General features: G+C 38.5%; 2 protein-coding genes across 4 annotated transcripts; one reads left to right on the top strand and one right to left on the bottom strand.

The window, feature by feature from the left end:
* Positions 1-423: 423 nt before the first annotated feature.
* Positions 424-2751, top strand: LOC101173969 (retinol-binding protein 1). The gene is made up of 4 exons (XM_004077976.4): positions 424-845; positions 1166-1350; positions 1635-1736; positions 2378-2751. Exons 1-4 carry the CDS (start codon positions 770-772, stop codon positions 2429-2431), a joined length of 417 nt encoding a protein of 138 aa, XP_004078024.1. The 5' UTR covers positions 424-769; the 3' UTR covers positions 2432-2751.
* An 857-nt stretch (positions 2752-3608) lies between these two features.
* Positions 3609-13578, bottom strand: LOC105355953 (tumor necrosis factor receptor superfamily member 5). 3 transcript variants are annotated; one of them, XM_011485444.3, is made up of 8 exons: positions 12928-13574; positions 12685-12810; positions 12201-12347; positions 12024-12117; positions 11478-11554; positions 9779-9886; positions 7351-7482; positions 3609-4714 (listed from the first exon to the last, which is right to left on the bottom strand). In XM_011485444.3, exons 1-8 carry the CDS (start codon positions 12989-12991, stop codon positions 4560-4562), a joined length of 903 nt encoding a protein of 300 aa, XP_011483746.1. In that variant the 5' UTR covers positions 12992-13574; the 3' UTR covers positions 3609-4559. The 3 variants fall into 3 exon arrangements, with proteins under 3 accessions (XP_011483746.1, XP_020566283.1, XP_020566284.1); XM_020710624.2 differs by having other exon boundaries at positions 7351-7479; XM_020710625.2 differs by lacking the exon at positions 7351-7482 and having other exon boundaries at positions 12928-13578.
* Between the last annotated feature and the right edge of the window lie 50 nt (positions 13579-13628).

Genomic DNA, 13628 nt, shown 5'->3' with positions numbered 1-13628 from the left:
CCAACTGTTTTGCTTTTTATTCTCAACTCCCTTCAAAAACTAATCACAAACAGATTGTGGTTATTATTCTAGTTATTTATTGTTATTTTCCCCCAAAATGTGTTCCTTTCATCCTGTAGTAGTGTTCTGTGCAACTAAACAAACCTCGCGAGAGTTTATTTGGCTAATAACTTCAAAATAAATTTTCACAATAAACTGATTCCAGTTTGATCCTTAAAAAAAAGCATTATTCCTGTACGGTAAACTTTATCTATATTAAAAAAAGGTATTTTAAAATTTTTGTTTTAATAGAAGTTAGAGCTCCACTGCAGCTTTATCAGCTGTTAATAATGGTCATAAACTCAATAAGTCAACAGCCATTCCCCACCTACCACATGTTTTAGGGTTTCGTAGCACCGCCTCCAGCTGAAACGGATCCCCTGGGTGGAAGGATGGCTTCAGTGAAAAGGGGACTGAGCCTCCCTCTATGCTCCTGCACACATCTGCCTAAACTGTTGCAGCCTTCAGAGGAGCTCCGAGCGCGGAACCTCCTGCTGCACGACCGGCTCTCCATCGGTGGGAAATAAGACTAAGAGGCTCGCTGTACGCGCGGAGCTGTTCAGTCCAGACTTGGTCAGGAAAAAAAAAGGAAAGTTACGCAAGAGAAAGTGATATCAATCTGGGCGGAAGCTGAAACTGTGCGATTCTGGGCCTGACTGGAGGAGAGACAAAGGCAAAGAACAAGAAGTGATTCCTCCCTTTTGAAGGCTTTTGTCAAAGGAAAAAAAAAATGTCCAAGCCAAACTACTCCGGCACATTTCACATGGTGGAGCAGCAAAATATGGACGCCTACCTCGAAGCTCTAGGTAATAATATTTTATTGGTGACTTAAAAGAAAAAAAAAAGACCCCCCCCCCCCCCCCCCCCCCCCAGCAAAACTGATCTGCTCCATGACGCACAGAGCTGCTGCTTTTGACCGGATTTCACTGTTTGCCTCCATATAATAATCAATATGTTAATCTACAAAGTCTGATATGATGATGTGGGCCATCCTTATTTGCAGCAGCACATTAGAATGATGAAATCCCCAACTTGTCCTCTCTGTGACCCTGGGCGCTCAGTGGGAGTTCACTCCCAATGCAACAAGACAAAACACTGAAGAGTTTTCTCTTTTCTTTTCTGTCAGATGTTAATTTTGCTTTAAGGAAGATTGTGTGTCTGCTGAAGCCCACCAAAGAAATCACCCACGACCCGGAGACGGGAGCCATGAAGATCCGCACGCTCACCACCTTCAAGAACTTCAACATGGATTTCACCATCGGGAAAGAGTTCACTGAAGATCTGGGGCCGGTGGACGGACGCACCTGTCAGGCACGTATCTGGATTTCTTCTAAACGTTCGTGACCCCATGGATCTCCATAGATGTGAAACATAAATGCGTTTATTTGACTTTTAAATGCCCTCGACCCATTTCCTGCTGTGCTTTTTGTTTAGTAATCACAGCCAGATGGGTAAATTCCACCCATTCATGTGAGGAGTCTTCCAGTGAGAATGCAGAGCATGACTAGAATATGAAACACAATCAGTCTGTCCGACCCAGAAGGAGAGTTGTGGGGTTGAGCCCACACTGATGCAGTCTGTGTGTGCTCCTGCAGACCACAGTGAGCTGGGAAGGAGACAAGCTGGTGTGTGTGCAGCGAGGAGAGAAGGAGGGACGTGGCTGGACTCACTGGCTGGAGGGCGACAAGCTGCATTTGGTGAGGATGGGTACCTTTAGGGGAAAAAAGAACGGATCGGGGGGAAGGCGGAACAAGGAAAATAAACTTAAATAGGGAGTGCATGCAAATCCGCCTGGGTTCCAGAGTTATTCATTTCCTGTTCTGTGCACGGAGATCCTATTTATGTAAAAGTGGTTCAAGTTTAAGACCTTAAATAAAATTAAAAAAAGTCCTCACTTGGAGGTGCACCTGCCTTCCACAGTTCAACTTTTAAAGCTTCCAAACAATTGCTTGTTGTTCCCCTAATACCTTTGCAACTGGAAGGACAAAACGGCGCTTTGTTGATGCTAAACTCTGGAGAAAATTGGGAAAGAAATGCCAGCGAGGATTTGAGAAGTTACACAAAGCTGGAGGGAATGGTATGAGACTGATGAAGAAGGAGTGAGGGGGAGCTGGCCGGGGCTGAAAAGGGGGATGGGCTTTAAAAGATAAGTGGAAGTTTTTGGAAAGGAAGAGGGATTACAAGGTTAAAGGATGAAGGGGGGGGGGGTCTGTTTTGGATACAGTCACACATTCGTGCGAACTCTTACTTATTTAACTCTCATTTGATGTGCTAAACTGTCCCGTCGTCGTCCTCGTTGACACCCTTCCCCCTGCTTTTTCTCTCCTTTTCTCTGCAGGAGATGAGAGTTCAAGGCATCGTTGCCAAGCAAGTTTTCAAAAAGGCCAACTGAAGTTACTAAACAAATGCGCTGACGTGAATTATCTTTTTTGAAAGGTAGACAAAATAAAAACGGAATCTAATGCTTAGTTTTTATTCTTTGTTTTAATCAGTGCCTTGTAATTCATAGTGTTAAAAAAAGGCCAGTAGGATTTGAAAAGGTTTGTCTGTGTTGAGTGTGATAAGAGAGCAGGAGAGCAACCATGACCTTTTTGAAATGCCAAACTTGTTTATGTGCTATAAAGAAATCAAACATCTGTCAGCTCCTTCATCTGTGTCTTCAATTAGTCACATTTTACATGTAATAAAGTTTTAATAACATGTCATTACAGACCCACTCTGATGAAATTTGTGTTTTTGGTGTTTTTAACATGTTCTTGTAGAATTTTTCTGGTGATGGAGGCCATATATTAAGAAAATCAACATCGAAACTGTATTTCTGAATATATCTTTGTTTAAATTGTTTTGAATCAGGAGCAGGCAAAAAAGATCGTATTTGGTGCGTAGAAAATAGACGGGCCACAAGCTCCCTGCTTTGCTCCACTATGATCCACTTTTAGACGACTTGATCCATGTTCGTCTTTGTATTCGTCGTCCGAGCTGGCATCGTGCTCCAAACTCCAAATCTTAGGGGCGAATTTCAAATCAAGTACTGCCACTCTGCAGAAACGATGTCTTAGAAAACGTGATTTATGATTTAGGCTAAAACAGCATGATAATAATTATAAAAAGACCACAGAGAAAACTTTTAGATAGCTCAAAAGAAGATCGGACTAATACTTTCATCGGTGTCTGCAAAAATTTTAAAGTGTTATTTGGACTAAATAACATCATCGTGAAGTTGAAACATGACATCTGGACTCAAAATCTGCTTCCTTGAAACATTTCACCCCTCATCCAAGTGGGTTTATAAGTCTAAACTCTCAAAGGCCAACTGGATAAATGACAACCTTCAATGATTAAATAGCCTAGTGTTTACAACAGCAGCAATTGCTAATAAAGCAAAAATAACGGAAAAATTTTGGGATCTGTTTAGGTTATTTGTCAAAAGTGTAACTGATTTAAGAACTAAAAGGCTTGCATGTGGTGTGGAACAGGGCTTTAAATTGTGCTCAGTAAATAGATTTTGTAGTTGCATCTACATTTTAACAGTACTGAAATGAGAAGAAAAACAAACAAGAAAAATTATAGACATTTTAAAAAATTACAAACTTTATTGAATCCAAAAGGATGTGAAGTCAATTAAAACATCAAAGAAGCATCTCCTGTAGTTTCATGACTCAAAATAAAACTTTTTCCTAAACAGAGTATCTGTACTTTGTGTTTGGCATTAAGAGAAAATCTAGCATTTTAGGAACACATAGATCAAACATCAGCATTTAGGCCGGTTTGGGTATTTTGCTTAGAACATCTTAAGCCGGCAAATAAAGTCTTCCCACAATGCAATGTACAAATATAACAGTTTGCATTTATTTTCAAGATTGCCACTGGTAACAGTTCTCAGGAATCCAATTTCCAAACTACAGAAAAATGACCACATTGGCTTTGGAAATCTGTCATGTCAAATCAACAAAAACAAACAACACAGGAAAGAAATAAAACTAAACCCTCTTTGCAATGGTTGCTATTAAAAATCTATTAAAAGGTTTACGTTTGCCTGTTTTTTAAATAGTAAAACCCAGACAATTCAATGCAACTGGCAATGTTCTGTTTACAAATAAGACAAAAAATAAAAACACATTATTAAGGCCTTTTTGTAACTAACAAGTGACTTGAGATGATTGGGAGATGCAATGTTAAGGTCAATTTCCCCACTATCATCTTCATTGTTGTTTCAGCACCCAAACACCAAGTTGCTGGACAGCTCTGTCACTTGGAATGCTCTTTTCCTTTTAAACCAAACTTATTTCCTCACAGAAGCAATTCTTCACAGTTGCAGTATTTGCCAGAGACCCGCAGGTGGCAGTACACTAACATCCACTTTATACAAACTTGGTTTATTATCTCATTTATGGTGATTTCTGGTTTAAAGGATGACTTAGACCTTTAAGGGAGACACTGCTAAAAAAATAAAATCTTATCTTCAGTATAAATATCTGTTCTAGTCATAAAAAATAACAATGAACTCTTAGATTTATAGTTTATGTCCCGCACCACTCGTCCTCTTGTGGCTCAGAGTGCAACCTGACAAAACTGCTGGGGCAGTAAACTGTACTGTGACTGCAATCACATTGGAGAGATGTGATGGGGAGACTGCTGTCTTCGTCCTCCCCCTTGGAGATGGTAGGAGGGTCATCTGTGGAGAAGAAAAAAATCATCGTTCTGGGGAACATGGTCAACAATTTCTTTTATATAATCTGAGTAAAGCAGACATGGTAATAGATTTAAATTAACAACCCAACATCAACTGGAATTATAGATGATCTATCAGGAGAATCAGGACCCAACTTGCACTTCACGTAAATGTTTTTTCCTTTGTTTTCAACAAACGTCAAATAATTTAAATCTCCAGTTGCAGAAAGATCCTACAAATTCATCCACATCCAAATTTCCACTCTCTTCATCTTCAACTCTGCATTGGAGCACATCTGTGCATGCACAGCATGTCAGTAACTCTGCTTTTTTTATTCTTCTTTTTTAAATTAGTATCTGTTTTGATTCCTTTAAACAAAAGTTAATGTCAGAACCAACTGTATGTACAGATTAATTTGTTTTATTAGTCTCCTATGGTTTTACTGCAGCAAAATGAGAGTAATAAAGTAATTAAGGTTTCTGTATTTTAGTAATTGTAATTTAATTACCAAAATTGGACTGTAACTCATTATGCTACTCCGTTACTGACAAAAGTAATCAAACTACAGTAATTCATTGCTTTGTAATCCATTACCCTCAACACTACTTAAAGGTGAATAGTGATTACAGATTTCAATAGAGTCCCTAAAAGCAGCTGCTAAACAGCTTCAAGTACACGGTACTTAAAGTGGTGAAAGGTTATATTTGCCCTATTTGACCATTCATATCATATTTGATAAAGGCATTTCTGAGACCCTTATCTCATTAACACGATTCAAACATTCCTTAAAATCCCATTGCATATAACTTGGTCCATGTTTTCCACCCTGTAGTTCATCATCATTCCTTTAGAGGTAGTGGAAGGGCTTTTCCTGCTCATTGCAAAATGGGTGCTTCCATGAAATATCAAAACACTTTTGGTGGGAAAAGTTTTCTTATTTTTAAAAGCTTTATGGTGAGAATAACTCATCTATTGTTTTCATGTTTATAAATAACTACTTGCTGTATTGAAAGAATGCTAAATTAGTTGATAATTAATTTGTTTAAAACAATTATACCATGTTAAAAAGCTTAATCTAGTGTGGGTCCTTAGGCAAAATCCTTCACGCTACAGCCTAACTATGTAGCCACAAGGGGACCCAAGTCTGGGTCTCTTGTGCCGGTCCCCAGCCCGGATAAAATACAGGGTTGTGTATTTTTTTTAATTTCTCTACCAAACCACCTATGCAACTTGGTGACAGCTGATTCCCTGTGGTGACCCCTGAAGTGATATCCATCAACATTTCTGAACACGATGTCAAACTATTGAACTAACATTGTTGTGACCAAAAACATCCAATGTTTTATAATTGATACTGTCAAAATAATATGGTTTGTGGATTTCATCAACTGTTTTGAAAAACATCTTGATTCCACCCTGCGATAGGCTGGCGACCTGTCCAGGGTGTCCTCTGCCTTCGCCCATGAATGGCTGGGATAGGCTCCGGTAGCCCCGTGACCACGATAGGGATAAAAACAGGTTTAGAAGATGAAGGAATGAATGAATAATTCTCAACTCCCCCAATTTCCTGTCAATTATTTGATGTAGTGGGCTTTACAGTGTTAACCCTTGTGCTATCCTTTGACCCCACCCTTACATTGACGTGTTATTCCTACCATGCCAAAGGGGGATAAAGGTGGAGAGGATTTCATGTAATCCACGGAAACCAGTGAAGATCACAAATCATTGAAGAAAAAAGGTTCAGCGCACTGTCTAGTGGGTCTAGATGACCCAACTCCCAATGTTAAAGTGCCTAGGATAGCACAAGGGTTAAGATGTAATTATTGCACTCAAAAATGTCTGTTCCTGCTCATGGTCCACAGCCTGAACTTGATTATTTTATAAGATCAATGATCAATTTTTGCATGGTATTGACTTCGAATCAAACACAAACTACAGGTAAGAAAAGATCTAAAAAGATATTATCTTGCAGTCAAAAACATTTAGTAGTCTAAGGCCGAATCCGAGTTCTTCCGCTTTCCCAATAGCTTCTCCCTATCCCTCCAATCATAAGGGTGTTTGGAGTGGGAAAAGTGATGTTGTTATGCATTTACCCGAGCACTGGCAGCTACTAGTTCATGTGGAAGACCGGCGACAATTGATGATGTCCAGCGGGAGTGACATCCGAATTAAAATACACTATTTTTTCTATGTCTATGCCTGAATTCCTTCACTGCTTACTACATGGTGCACTATATAGTGTGTTTTCTATTTTGTAGTGCTGTCCGGATCTGCAATCCAGTAACGTAGAAATTTCACAGAAATCTCTGCGAAAAACCATTGTGCATCAATGCTCTCCAGATTTGCAAATATAGACCACAATGCTTTGCGTTTGAACAATTCCTTTCCAAATAAAAAAAGTAAATGTTTTTTTAAAATAAACCACCAACATTTTCATCATAAGAACACAGTGGATTCATAAATAGTAGTATAACACTCATATCGATTAGATTTTCCCTTAGGATGGGGATTCGGACATAGCCTATAACTCTCCGTTTGGAGAACTAAATGTAGGGGGTAGGGAGAAGCAGGGGAGGAATAGGGATTCGGCCTAAATGAGTGGAGAAAGCTGGAAAACTGGTGTGTTTGGAAATTCTTACCCGGATTTAAAATTTTTATTTTGCAGTCAATAACCGGGCAGGTTTCTTGGCAATGAGAAGGCAACTCTGGTGGAATGACAGGCGGTGGGGGATCACTCTTCAGTTTTTTAACAGGAACACTGCATCTAACTGCTGAACACAAGATTTGTTGTATTAGTAAAACACATTTGTACCTCAGCTCCAACAGCAGCCTGGAAAGAAGCATCAACGTATGGTACCAAAAGTTCTTCAGAAAGTAAGTGCTCTTTTAATGCATTGAAAAAATGGGCATATAGATTAGGATGTGACTGAACTGCATCGCAATTCCACAGCTCCTGTGGTTTTAGCCTTGTCAGAATATAAACAGAAATTGAGTCTTACTTTATAAAAAAAATACATATTTTTTATGCCTTTCAGCGGCCCGCTGTAGGGGTAGCTCATTCGCTTCCATTCAACCTCGTCCTATACATCCTCTCTGCAACCAACTTCCCTCATGTCCTCCTTCCTTGCATCCTCTGATGTCTTCATTCCTGATCCCGTTCCTCCTCATCACTCGCAAAGACAACCTCAACATCTTCAGCAAACAAATGAACGCTGTATTTTGATAGCTTTGTGTCAAGGCTGAAAGTGTAAGGGAGTTCATGCCATTATTCTGATGCAAACCCAACAATCAAACACTGAGATTCACACTTAGAGTCGGATTTTTTCCCCCCAAACAAAAAAAAGAAAGATTTATTTTTAACCTCTTCTTCGGTAAATGTTTCTGTCATCTCCTTGTACCCCTTTTTGTTGAAGCGTTTACGGGATATACCGCCCCGCTTTTCTGTTTTTGAGTTAGTGCACAATGGTGGTCTACATCCTGTGGTGCATCGTCTGGGGTGACTCATGATGCGTGCTATTTTTTCTCAATAAGAAACATGTCTACCAACATCCTGTTGAGGCTTTTCTGTGTCATGCTACTTTTCAATTCCCTCTGCAAAATGCATGTAGATTAATGTTTTATTTATCACTGACAGACATTTACATAGCACTTACGTATTATATTTATTTATTTGTGCAAAAAAACGGCGTCACTCAGAATTTTTTATTGAAAATAATGGAGTGCAAGTAAAAATAAATTTTTTTTCAGAATGTTCTGCATTAAGAAGGACAAAGTTGCACAAATTTTAGCAGTTATATTGTAAAAAATACAACTTGCAAAGATGTGTTTTAGATTCATTTTATGGCCAAATAATATTATTTTATAAACTTTAGCTACATTTGAAAAATGGAAGTTTTTGTTGAAAACAAACGAAATAGTAGACATTTGTCATTCTTCTTTTCCCGACCAATTTTTGGAACATTTAACCTTTATTCTTTTGTTTTTGTACTTGGATCAAACTTTCACCAGAATTACTATATCTGAAATCCTTATAATTCCTTTTCAGTGAGTACAAAATATTAAAAAAATTGTTAAACAGAAAAAAAGGACTCTAAATGAGAAATTCTTCAAATCCACCCTAAAAAAGTAAGGGTAACATTTCTAGCAAAGGAGCCACAAAAACAGGATTTGGCACCAAAACAGTATTAATTCATTTTTGTTATTTTCTTTACACAGTTCTTTGAGGATATTCACACACGGCACCAAACCTTGTTAGTAAGTTTCAATTTTACCACTAAGAACCGAAACACGTGATTTTCGTGACATGAAACAAATCACTTATTGATTAGATTCATCCATTTTCTAAGTCAGTTTAATCTCTTTCAGGGTTGCTGGAGCCTATCCAAGCCATTGTTGGGCGAAGAAAGGAAACACCCTGGATAGTTTGCCAGTCCATCGCAGGACTGATTAGATCTATTGTCATCAATTTTGTTTTCAAAACAAGCAAATGTTAAGGAAAATGTTGTGTTAGCTGATAAGAATATGACAGCAGTGTTCTGTGTACGTAGGCTTAGTTTCAGAGGTTAAGTTTTTGTAAAGTGCGTCATGTCCTACTGAATAACTGTGTCAAGCTGAAACTGCGCAGGATGTGTGGTTTCTCCCGGGTCTGTTTGTTGCCAGTGTTGATACTTCAGCATCACACATCTGCCTCAAATTTTGATTCAACTGCTTATATTTATGCAAAAACTACAATACCAGTTACATTATGTATTTATGTTGATAATCAGACTAACGTTGCTGAAGACATAGATGTCACCTTTTTACTTTTGTTCCAAGCTCACTGTAGGGAAGCAGTGGGAGTTTCTGTGTGTGTGAAACAAGCTTCACAAAGTGTCATGACCTTCAGCTGTATGGCTTAAAAGAGAAGAAGACCCACAGCTATGTCTCCTCATTAAGTCTATACCGCAAATTCCCATTTGCATGCTCGCTTCTACAGGGAGGTTTTTTTTAAATGATTGTTCAAAATTACATCAGAACCATTAGAAGAAAGAAGAAAACATGCCCACACAAGTGACACATCAACCAGACCTGCTCTGAATGATCTGCGTCTAGCTTTCCAGAAGATGAAAGCTGCCACGATGAGCAACGTCAGCACCAATCCCGACCACAGGCCTGCAGGCAGCATCCAAGAACAATCTGGTACACAAAGACATGAGGACCTACTGTAAATACAACAAAATTTACGCACCTTTATCAGGCAGTTCAGATAACCATCACCTATATAGAAATAATTGGAGTGACTTACCCAGAAATGTTTGTTTTTTTAGTCATCTATTCAGCTTTTTATTAGATCTCCTATGGAGGATCTAAAATTCTTACTGTTATATTTTATGATATTTCACTACATTTTTATTTGTTTAATGTGTGTTTTTTTTATTATTATTATTTATCTATTTATTTATTTCTTTTTTTTTTTTAACATCTTAACTTATTCTTTTTATATTACAGGTGTTTTAGGCTTTTAATGCATGAACTTATTTGAATTTTTTATATTTTAGCTGTTTTTATATTTTAAATTTTCTATTTATCACTTTTACATTTTAGAGGATCTACGAGTGTTTTCTCACCCTTGGTTGGGGTGTTTGTGTCTATGCTGACACCCAGGCCAACAGGAGGACAGAGCAGACGGCACCTTCTTGGTTTATCTCTTCTTAAGGTTTTTTCTTCTTGAGTCATTTCTCTTTTACTTGTGCTTGTCTTTGTGTATTTTATTATGAGGGGCTTATTTATTGATTTTTTGCATTGGTGTTTTTGCATCCTTGTTTGTTTTTATGTACAGCACCTTGAGCTGTTTTCTTAACATTAAAGGTGCTATATAAATAAATTAATTTGAATTTGAAACTGTACAGGTAAACTGTAGTGGTTCCTTTACAAACTTAGACTTTTAGACAGGACCCTCAGATTCTGAAAGGAGATTTTATTTCTGCATTATGTCTTTTGTTACCTGTATACATTCAGTTTTTTTAACTGTGCGTAGTTTGCAGCTGTTATCTCCGGTTTATCTTCAGTTATTGAGGGTCTGCTTTGAATTTAGCTTTTATTAGGACCAGGTTTACTATTCTATGTAAAAAACTTCTCTTCTACATTTGAGGCAAACCCAGAGGTCCCAAATCTGCAGTTCTGCAAAACACCACTGGAGGCTGGTTTCAGAGGAGAGCAATTGGCTGTTGACTTCCATGTCAAAATATCCACGAGGTTCAAATGAGGAAGAGCTCAAATTCTGGATTGTAGGGTGCAAATTTTCCTATAAATTGCTGCATGACACTGCATTTGTTAATTTAACTCATAAATATGTGAAATCAGACCATTTCAGTGTGATACTATCCACAGATTAGCTTAGAAAAAGAACTTTTTAAAATGTAATAATTGCAAGTATAATCATACTTGCAAGAAAACTAAGAGCTATGTTTAAAAACAACAGCCTGAAACTTAGTTTTGTACTTTATAGGAGTTTTTTTTTTTTTTTTTTACAAAAAGCACACATTGATTTGAGCCTTTTTAGCAGCGTTCTGTAGACTGAAGCTTTTCATCTTTACATCCTTACGACTTCCTCTGCCTTCCTCAGTACGAGGACCTCAGTAAGTCTACTTCATCTCAATTCTAAGAAACACCCGGGAGAAGTTGGGACTCAAGGCCCCGCAGTGACAAAAGTAGCCAAGAGTGTGGACTATTCTTTTTAAAGAACTGTATCTCAAGTGGTGGCTTGGAGTTAAAATGAAGAACCTACGAGTTCTGAGGTCTCCACAGACAGCATCCCGTTCTTTAGTTCCAGGAGTTAGAAGCTGTCTTCCAATGTCTTCACATCTGGAAGCATAAAGTTTAAAAATCAACACCCATATGAAACAGTTTTAAGTCAACACAAAACTGGTTCATGTCATTATCTTTTGATGGTTTTGGATAAGCAGTCAACAAAATATACTTTTTTTTTTAACTCAAACGCTGTGAAAAGGTGCAGGAAGCACGATTTTTAATTGATAGGAAATTACAGCCTTTAGAAGTAGAAAGTCCCCCCTCAGAGGTGATAAACAATGCAAGACATGGGAATTCCAAAAACATTCGCCCTGTGAGCCTCAGGAAACCTTTACTATATGGTGGCTACAGTTTCGATGACCTACAGTTAGAGCAGAGGGGATGATTTGATTTTACAGAGGAAGGAAAGCAAACGAAACTTGGAGCCCTTTCTGCACCTCAGCTGATGACTAATTATGTCACTCTTCACATGTAAACCTTCTTTTTCATCATAAACAAAAGTGATATCAAAACCCAGTCCTACCTGGTGTGAGCTTTGCAAGGGGAGTAGAAATCCGTCACATTGCTGTAGGTTCCCTTTTCACACATTTGGCATATTGTGTCGTTTATGCGAGTTGCTGAAAAAGTTGGAACACCATGTTCAGCTTATGCAAAAACTCCTGGATCCATGGTGTTTATTGACAACTTAGATGAAAGCTACCTAAGACTTTGACTCCTGTACCCTGACTGCATGAGGTCACTGACCGGCAGTGGTCACAATCAGGATTGCTGCAGTAGTAACCTCTCACACACACACAAACAGTGTCCCTCTCAGCTGTGCAGGCACTCTCTTCCTTCAGGTGGCTCTCTAAAAAATAAAAGACATTTTCTTTGAAGGCATATCTGAGAAGGAGCATCTGAAAGTGAATGTGGTGTTTTTGGTTACAATTAAATCAGATACCTTCTTAGCTCCGTTTGGCAATAACGAATGATTTTAATCCTTTATATTCACAGACACATTTAGAAGAAGGTAAAGTATGACGGTAAACTAACCCGGGTTATTTTCACTACTGGCTAAAAAGGGAACAAGAGGAAGTGTGTATTAAAACAAAGAAAAAATAGGACATTATCACCAATAACCGCACAGAAATGGATGGGCAGAGACTCTACTACGGTGATAAAATGACACAGTACTTATTACTTACTAGAACTGCACTTTTTGCAGGTGATACATTTAGAGACGTGATTTCTGGTGGCTGTGTAGGTTCCGTGTTTACAGACATCACACTTGGTTTTCTGCTGTTTGTCACATTCAGTTTGTACATAAGTTCCTAAAAGCACAAATAAAGATGTATTGGACTTCAGATCTTACAGATAAGCTCAAATTAAAATCAAAATTGAACATAAAAAACAGATAAAGGAAATAGATATTCATAATGTTGACTGACCTGCAAGACAGCGGTCACAGCAAATCCCGTTATTGTAGTACAAATCTTCAGTAGGACAAGACATACTTTCTCATTTGTTGCCGATTCAATTGCAGTCCATCACTTGCGTTTGAAATCTTCTTTCTAACTCTTCTGCTTATTGTTGTCCTTGCACCAAAGCTGTCGCTGTGCCTTAGAAGGAACTATTTTCTGGTGTTTGCTCACTGGTTGCTCATAAACTTAAGTCGTCACACTCCTCCTGATGTCTGATCTGGTTGTGATTCAACAATTAGTCTCCCTCCTCACTCTGTCCTACCTATTTCTTGTCTTTTTTTAAACTCTAAACGGTGGAAAGCCCCAATGACCTCCTTCAAGTGTTCTCTTTTCTTAGTCTTTGTCTCTCTCTGCGTTTCTCCTCGTTTCCTTCCTGTCTCAGCTCTTGTACCACAGAAACACAGTGCAAGTGTTTCCGAAGTTCCACGTTCAAAACCAAGATTTTTGGCACATTCATCAAGCGCTGTAGAGAAAGACTTCCTTTTCTGCCGCACCTATCCCTCTAACTTTACATCCATTGTTTCCACGAACCTCTGTTCTAGCAAAGCAACTGAATTCATAGTGAAAAGCCATTTGGCATACTTTCAAAAGTGTTTTCGCTTCGCTCCTCTTCCTGTAACCCCATTCACCCACAGGAACTCGCTCATTTCTGTAAGCACAAGACTGCA

Source organism: Oryzias latipes, chromosome 16 (assembly GCF_002234675.1).
Source record: "Oryzias latipes chromosome 16, ASM223467v1".
Taxonomy (NCBI): Eukaryota; Metazoa; Chordata; class Actinopteri; order Beloniformes; family Adrianichthyidae; genus Oryzias; species Oryzias latipes.
Note: the sequence above shows the minus strand (reverse complement) of the source record. Positions and strands in the feature narration are given on the sequence as shown.